Source organism: Triturus cristatus, chromosome 4_1 (assembly GCF_964204655.1).
Source record: "Triturus cristatus chromosome 4_1, aTriCri1.1, whole genome shotgun sequence".
Classification (NCBI taxonomy): Eukaryota; Metazoa; Chordata; class Amphibia; order Caudata; family Salamandridae; genus Triturus; species Triturus cristatus.
The window spans coordinates 1,111,459,755-1,111,469,029 of NC_140585.1; the positions used below are offsets into that span (position 1 = coordinate 1,111,459,755).

General features: G+C 49.3%; 1 protein-coding gene across 1 annotated transcript in view; it reads right to left on the reverse strand.

The window, feature by feature from the left end:
* CBLL1 (Cbl proto-oncogene like 1) overlaps positions 1-8,173 on the reverse strand; it is a 98,858-nt gene extending 90,685 nt beyond the window's left edge. The window contains exon 1 of the mRNA XM_085654117.1: positions 8,045-8,173. Coding sequence (XP_085510243.1) covers positions 8,045-8,057 — 13 coding nt within the window. The 5' untranslated portion in view covers positions 8,058-8,173. The remainder of the gene's footprint in view (positions 1-8,044) is intronic.
* Positions 8,174-9,275: the final 1,102 nt, after the last annotated feature.

Below are 9,275 nucleotides of genomic sequence, written 5' to 3' on the forward strand. Positions count from 1 at the left end.
CGTCGCATACAAGCGAGAAAATTTTTGGGTTTAAAAACGTACACATGAGAAATTAAGACTTCAGAAAGCAAAGACACTGTTTGTCGACGGAACTTTATATAACATGTAAACTGAATAACCTCTCAGGCAACGAACCCCAAGGTTAGTGGACCCTGTATAACAAACCACAATGAAGCTCCCAAGAGCTGAGAAAGTATACATGCAAATATTTCCACAGGAAGGATCACAATAGGACCACCAAAGGTAAATTGAGAACATTTTACACTTCGCACGCCAATTTCATTTTTGTTCTACCTTATGATGCTTTTGGAAATTACAAGTGGAAGGTATCAGTTCCACTGCATGAATCCAAAACTTCCTGAAAAACAATAATTGTTTTACATTTCAAGCTACTAGTAAAACAAGGCCTTATTGGCGAAACTGAAAGCCCAGGTCCACTTGTGTGACGCTTTAACAGACTGGCTGAACAAAGTGAGTCTCATGCCCATCCAAAGAGGAAACTATTTACTGTGATGAGACTTGGAAATCAAAGTGCAGAAAAAGCCATGCCAAGTTCCTAAGCCTCAAACGATTTTCAACACCACAACTCCAATTGAACATAAAGTAGATATTAAGTATAGCATAACTGTTTAAAGGCCCAAATAAAGGGAGTCATTTCCACGCAGGAAGAACCATTTCTTACTCAAGCAGACGCAAGTCAACCACTGTTCCTTTAAGGTGTCCTACCTTGGGTGGTTAAATATTTATACTTCAGCAAATGGTAGTCAAAATTCTGGTACGGCTATGTGCAGGGTTGTGGTGGAGGGTATTCAGGCCTGCAAGCATAGTGAGCAAAATTGGTTTATCACTGCAATGAGGATGATCAATCAGCACTTTCGGTGAGGAATCATTCAACGTGGTGGAGCTAAGAGACGCAGGACCAAGTAACAAGTCTTGTCATTAAAGGGCGGAGGGTCATGGTACACTTGTGGAAGAGCTGGACTATATATGGTGTGGAAGGGGAGAGCATATGGGAGGGTATTCTGTCATCTGGAAAGGGAACCAGTCCATCAAGATGGCTACATTTGAAAGCCAATGGGGTAAACAGCGTTTACCACCCATGCGAGACAACACATGCCATTACAACGACCGCATTGTTACATCGCATACCTTTACAACGCAAGTCGGAACAACAACTTGCGTTAGGGGGCCGAAGGTGTTGGATTTAAAATCCAACACCTTCCCTACTGTTTCACTGACTGGAGTTGGAATAGTAAATTATACTGTTCCAACATCCAGGGCCCCCTACAGAAAGTCGTTGTTACGACTTGCGTTGTAAAGGTATGCGATGTAACAACGCGGTCGCTGTAACGACCGCATTGTAATGGCATGCGTTGTAAACACAAGCGGACTAACGTGTCATATTCACCAATGATAAAAGTTAAGTCAGACCACATTTACCAGCTAAAGATACTAGAATACATCTGCTGTCAGGTGGAGATGTGTTTTAGACCTTTGTAGGAAAAACAAGTTTGGCAACAAGCTAGCATCTTTGACAGGTACTTGTACGGGGGTGGGGTAAGAGGGCACCCTGTTCTCGCTTTACAAATGCTCCAACGTAATTATTCTATACGATTCAGCAAGCTAATGACTGGTAGACTGCCAATGAAAAACCTTTGAGTACATATGTTGCATTTGTATTTAAACACTTCCCTTGGGCTCTACATAGAAGACACCAACAAGCTGCGTAAAACGAGATAATCATAAGGATCAAGGGCAAGACAGCAGAACTCCTGGATGGAGATCCGTATTTAACATACAGGTTACCGTTTTGAATATCAAAAGGGAAAATTCTGATTTGTATTTCTTAAGAGAAAAAAATTCGCGCCACTGAGATAGGAAAGCGTGACACCCATTACCTGCACCACCACTGAACTGAAAAACAGCACCGATTGATAAATGGTCTCCTCTTAATCTGTACAAAGGGAATATTCTTTGTAAACTATTGTCGCTAAGACAAGCAATTCCTGTACAAGTACTGCGCCTTGAATTTGCACTCATTTGCTCAGTCTCTTTAGCAAACATAGTTAGGGCCTACAGACTTCTTCCTGCCTCAGATGGCACTCTAATAGGACCACTGAAGCAGAAAACCTATGGACCGTTGTATTACAACTGGAACATACAATAGAATATATGCACTCCTGGTCTCCCGCTCAACTTTAATATTTTTTTTTTAATACAATTCCTGGGTTAATTTATTTTAGTGATGCCCCATCACTGTAGGAGCCTAAAACTGTACAAATACATTCCAGATATTGCAGTTTATAAACAGACTCGGGACTATGCTTCTGTCTCTGGACCACAGCACAACACTGTTTATGAGAACACAGTCCCGGGCACACGTAGTGAGAATATGACAATGGTATAAATGTCTCGTTTAGATCAAATTGCTGCGGTCGATACCAGTGTATTGTTCAAAGTTATTTAATGAAGCAACAACAAAAGAAAAACAACCAGCCGACACGTGTTTCGTCACGAAGGGAATCGGCCCGTGACTCTTCAGGGCTGTGTGGCGTTGTAAAAAACAGAGAAAGTGGTCCCACAAGGCCGGTGTTAATTCCAACCAGGGAGAACCGAGTGGTAAGGGATGAAGTGGGGTGCAGGAGGATCTCTTGAAAGTAATATACACGTCTCAGGTATAACGTGTAGAAGAGATGGTGAGGACGAGAGAGTGTGAGCCGCCTCGGGGGAGGTGCGACATAAATGTCCAATGTCTCATGTAGACAAACAGGGGCGGGTGCACAAGACTGCGGGAGGACGTCGAAGGCCTAGGTGCACGGCGATCTAGACCATCCAGTGTCTTGGAGAAAGCAAGAAGGCGGTGCGCCATTCTGCGGCAGAAAATCAGAAGCCTGAGTGTGTTGCGTTAGTGTCCATCCAGGATCTAGGAGGGAACGAGAGGGCGGGTGCGCCGTGCTGCCGATGTCCGTATGGTGGAGGCAGCAGGACACTAGTTTCGCCTCGATTTCCAGATGCTCCGCATATGGACATCAGCAGCACAGCGCATGTTACACCTCCCCAGAGGCGGCTCATACTCTCGCCCTCGCCATCTCTTCTACACATTGTACCGGAGACGTGTATATTACTTTCAAGAGATCCTCCTGCACCCCACTTCATCCCATATCACTCGGTTCTCCCAGATCCCCCGGCCGGGTTGGAATCAACACCGGCCTTGTGGGACCACTTCTCTTTTTTTTACAACGTCACACAGCCCTGAAGAGTCGGGGACAATTCCCTTTGTGACAAAACACGTGTTGGCTGGTTGTTTTTCTTTTGTTGTTGCTTCATTAAATAACTTTGAACAATACAGTGGTGTTGACCGCAGCAATTTGATCTAAACAAGACATTCATACCATTTTCATATCCTCACTACGTGTGCCCGGGACTGTCTTCTCATTACCAGTGTGGATTCTTTGACACACACACTCACTGGGGCTATAGGGTTATTCCCCGACCTGGCAGCACCGTGTATATTCAGAGCATAGTTAATACAACGAGTACTAGTCTGAGCGCCAATCTTCCTGTTCTTATTAAAAACCCTACGTCTAGATAGAACACTGTTTATATTAATGCTTCGACTGGGGATTCTCCCATTAAACTCTTAAGCATTGGTCAAGTCTGCGAACTGTGAACAGACCATGTGATCTCTGAGACAGTGGGGTGCAAAATTTAAAGCAAGTGCTCTATATTGGTGCTGATGTTGCTGTTGAAGCTAGCAAACATTTATATCCATCCTTTGTGTCTTAAATGTAACATACCAAAAAGTGGTAAACAGCTTAATTGAATAATGTTTCCTGCAAATGAGTTTGCATGTTACAATGTTTTAAAATATTTTGTGGGATGTAATGTAATCCATTTCTAGTTTTAAAATGTTTTCTCAACTTTAAATTGTTGACCTCAGAAGAGGGATAAATCTATACAATTTAGCTGTGCCCCCCGCCCCCCCCAAAAAAAAGCAGAACCACAACCCCTATGTACAGCCAAAATGTATTACTCTCCATACACCTATTAAACACCAGTGGGGCACATAAAACAGCTTTCATTACAACTTGGAGCAACACCAGCACCCTGCTCGACAACCTCGCCAACCTGGGACTCAAGCAACTGGTGTCCACCCCCACCCACCTCGCCGGACACACACTCGACGCAGTCTTCTCTTCCAGCACAGACATCAACTTCAGCCACGCCACAGAGCTTCAATGGACGGACCACAGCTGCGTCCACTTCACCTTCAAGAGAACGACGTCCCACCACCACCAGAAACAGGCCGCCCGCAGAAGCTGGAACAAGATCACAGCAGACCAGCTCGCCACCTCCCTGAGCCAGCACCCTCCTGCCAGCTCAGCGAACCCCAGCCAGGCCGCAGACAACCTCACGAAGTGGATCAACAACTGCGCGGACGAACTCGCCCCACTGAGGACCCCGCCCAGCAGACCCGGCAGCAAGAAGGCCCCATGGTTCACCGACGAACTCAAGAGCTCCAAGAAGAACTGCCGAGCCCTCGAGAAAGTCTGGAGAAGGGAACCGACACCGGACAACAGGACCTCCTTCAAACTTGCCACCCGGAAACACCACCAGCTGATCCGCGCCGCCAAGAAAACAGCTTTCAAGGACCGGTTGGACAACAACGCACACAACTGCAAGGAACTCTTCAACATCGTGAAAGAGCTTTCCAACCCCAGCGCAGGAAACAACGACATCACCCCATCGCAAGACCTCTGCAACTCCCTCGCTTCATACTTCCACAACAAGATCGCCGACATACACAACAGCTTCAACAACCAACCAACGCACACCATGACCGAACAACCACCCCCCACCACCACCCTCCACGCCTGGACCCCGATCAGCACCGAAGACACCATCCGCACGATGAACTCCATCCACTCCGGATCACCGACCGACCCCTGCCCTCACCACGTCTTCAACAAGGCCGACGCTGTCATCGCACCCCACCTGCGAGACATCATCAACACATCCTTCGACACCGCCACCTTCCCCGAGAGCTGGAAGCACGCCGAACTCAGCGCTCTTCTCAAGAAACCCACAGCGGACCCCACCGAACTCAAGAATTACCGCCCCATCTCGCTCCTCCCGTTTCCAGCTAAAGTCATCGAGAAGACCGTCAACAAGCAGATGGCCGCCTTCCTCGAGACGAACGGATCCCTCGACCCCTCACAGTCCGGCTTCCGAGCCAACCACAGCACCGAGACCGCCCTCATCGCCGCCACCGATGACATCCGAGCCCTGATGGACAATGGAGAAACAGCGGCCCTCATCCTCCTAGACCTCTCCGCGGCATTCGACACGGTCTGCCACCGCACCCTAGTACGGCGCCTCAGCAACATCGGCATCCAGGACAAGGCGCTGGAATGGATCATCTCCTTCCTCGACGGAAGAACACAGAGAGTCCGCCTACCACCGTACAAGTCAGAGGCCTCCGAAGTCATCTGCGGCGTCCCCCAAGGATCATCTCTGAGCCCCACCCTCTTCAACGTCTACATGAGCCCCCTCGCGGCCATCGTACGCAAACACAACCTCAGCATAATCTCCTACGCCGACGACACCCAGCTGATCCTCTCCCTGACCAACGACCCCGCCGCCGCCAGAGCCAACCTGCACGAAGGGATGAAAGAGGTAGCCGAGTGGATGACGACCAGCCGCCTGAAACTGAACTCGGACAAGACGGAGGTCCTCATCCTGGGCTCCTCACCCTCCGCCTGGGACGACTCCTGGTGGCCTCCCGCCCTGGGCACCGCACCCAAACCGACAGACCATGCACGAAACCTGGGCGTCATCCTGGACTCCTCCCTCTCCATGACCAGGCAAGTCAACAACGTCTCCTCGGCGTGCTTCAACATCCTTCGCATGCTACGGAAGATCTTCTGGTGGATCCCCACCGAGATCAGGAAGACCGTCACCCAGGCCCTCGTCACCAGCCGACTGGACTACGGCAACGCCCTCTACGCCGGTACCACCGCCAAGCTCCAGAAGAGACTCCAGCGGATCCAGAACGCCTCAGCCAGACTCATCCTCGACATCCCACGAACCAGTCACATCTCCGGACATCTGAAAGACCTTCACTGGCTCCCCGTCAACAAAAGAATCACCTTCCGCCTCCTCACCCACGCACACAAAGCCCTACACGACCAAGGCCCGAGCTACCTCAACAGCCGAGTCAACTTCTACGCTCCCAAACGCCACCTCCGATCAGCCAACCACGCCCTCGCCGCCGTCCCCCGCATCCGAAGAGCGACTACAGGAGGAAGGTCCTTCTCCTACCTGGCCGCCAAGACCTGGAACTCCCTCCCGACCGACCTGCGCCTGACCCAAGACCACCTCTCCTTCAGGAAGAAGCTGAAGACCTGGCTGTTCGAGCAGTAGCGGCACCCCCCCCCCCCCCCCCAGCGCCTTGAGACCCTACGGGTATGTAGCGCGCTTTATAAATGTCAATGATTGATTGATAGCTCTCAGTCAAATATGCGTCTGTTATTTATTTTACTACGAGTGTACGTTTGCAAAATAAAGAACATAAGTAATATGGACGGGAAAGCATTTTGAATTGTCTTTAATCAATCAAATTAGCTACAACTATTGAAACCAACACAGTTAGCGGTTGTAAGTCGGTCAGTAGGGAGGCCAGGCAGTAAGCAGGCACGGCAGACTGCTGGGGTCAAAATAAGGATTTGGAAACAAGAGCTCAATATAAGTCTTAGGTGGCTGTAATTTTGCAATTTTTAAGGGCCATCGAACAGCATTGGGTGGGTTTTCAAATGTAGTTCACAGCTAACAACGATGCAGCAGCCCATGCACCCAACAAACACTCCAATTCAATGATAACACCCGAACCCAAAAAAACACAAACTGTCCATCCTGAATCCAATATGAAAGGTACATCTCTATGGCAATGTACTGCTGCTACTGAGAGAAATGTGTACATTAACCACATCGATTTAATCGATGCACACCTGAAATCGGTGTTTCACCAACAAGACTGAAAGTATGTCTTAATTAACATTACAACTGAACTGTATTAACAGTATTAAAATACAATTTATTTTGGTAACTGATTGTTTTGATGCAGTCAGGTCACAGAAAAACACCATAATCTGACTACGGAGGACAACTAAACAGAAGCACTATACAAGAAAATGGTCTAGTCATGGGACAGAGGGTATTCTGCCAATGGGGTTGTTGCAAATGATATACCTGCTTGTGGGTGATATGTCAAATAGGTGGGGTGGAGGGCCTGTTAGTAGCGGAGGGAGGGTCTCTCTCCGTGCGAGGATGGAGACGATCAGACGGTAGAGGAGGGGGTCTATTACCGTATTACGTTATTGAGGTTCTCAGTATGGTGGAGCAGATGATCTATCGTTAAGGTTGAGTGGGGCTGTTATGAAGTTAGAGCTGACATTTTGGGAAGACAGTAATCCAGTATGGGCGGGTGAAAAAGGTTCCACCCGTAAAGGCGAACAAGAGGAACTGGCAGTAAAAGGAATCGGGGAGGGCGAAAGAGCTGCAGTACTGAAGGTCAGAAGCTCCGTTGGTGAGAGCGTAGAAATTGATTTGTCAGTGAGGAATGAAGGTGCTGACTGTAATTCCAAAGAGTAAACGCCCACCAAAACAGAACACTCCAGGGAGGTTAGCAGTCAATACACCCTCAAAGATATGGCCGCGCACCCGCCCCCCTGTGTGAATCGCCAAGAACGGTCAGAAGCTCTGTTAGTGAGAGCGTAGGATTTGTCAGTGAGGAATGAAGGTGCTGACTGTAATTCCAAAGAGTAAACGCCCACCAAAACAGAACACTCCAGGGAGGTTAGCAGTCAATGCACCCTCAAAGATATGGCCGCGCACCCGCCCCCCTGTGTGAATCGCCAAGAACGGTCTATCTGGGGACACATCTCCCCCCCTGTCGGACACCCTATAGTGTCAGTTACAGGGACGTCGGTACTGCGATACTGATGAAGGCCCTGTCCGCTAGTGACCACCGCCAGACCCCACTCACCACTGTGGTCCATGATTCGAAGCACTGCACCCTGGGAGCGGAACTTGCATAGTTTAGACAATAGGAAGTGACGTCATTGCGCAGCCGCCATACGCCTTGCGAGTGAGGTAACGATGGAAAGAGAAGAGAGACTACGGAAGCACCTCCAATAAACTTACAGATGCGAGGAAAAGGATAGGCTACTCCGGCAAGGCAAATACTTAAAAGAAAAGAGTATTCGCACTTAGGGTCCCCGGCCCATACATGCCAATAGACCGGATTCCGGTGGGAGATTCCCGATTTTGGTAACCAAAAAATTGCTTTCTTTTAGCTGTCGCCCGCATGAGGGATATAGTTACGTGACAGTGTGTAACTGTACAGAAGTAACAGAATTTGCACCGAGTACGTGCACCCGGGCTCTTTTATTGGCAGGGTCACCTGACCATGGCCTGTGGTGGATGGGTGCGAGGTGGGTGTAAAGGCCAGCGCTCAAAGGAGTGGCTGGTGAACTGGTACATGGCTGAACACTAGAACTGTCCAGCAGGAAACTACACTGTGTCGCAGTGTATAAAGGGAAGCCGGAGACGACGTAGGATCCATTACCTCCTCGTCCAGTCTTCCTCGCCACAGTATTCACATATGAGCCTCCGGCTCCACACAGAACTCCAAGTAAAATTAAAAGAGCAGCGCTCTAGTCTCCCCTCCCTCCTCCAATATGGCCCCCAGTGGCTTCAGCCAATCCCATAAAAGGATACATACCAACCATCTCGACCTGTTCTTTTTTTCTGCACTTCTCCGAGTGCTGTGTTACCTGATGGTCAGGTGAGTGGGGCTGGGTTCATGCTTGAGCGGACCCGTTTTGCCCTAGGGTATCTAGTTTGGGGGAAGTTGTTGAATTTTATTGTGTTATTTTCCTTAGATTTTGTTTTTTCCCCCATTCTTCTGCCTTTAACGCCTCTGGTCCTGCTTTAGCGGACTTTGTTTAAGATCTGGACTCGTTCTTGGAGTCCTACTATGTTTGTTTTCATTCCCGACCGCGCGTCCTGCTAAGCGGACGTAGCGCGGCCGGGTGCGTTTGCTCTGGGGGCCGGAGGCTCCCGGTCACATTCCTACCTGCTGCCAAGGCCGAGTTGGTGCTTTGGGACCATCCTCCTTCCTTCCCCCGGTGTCTGGTCTGGACCGGTTGGGTTCTGCTTTAGCACGCCCTGGGTGTACAGGAGGCAGGGCAAGGGGGTCTGAATGTCCCCTCGTC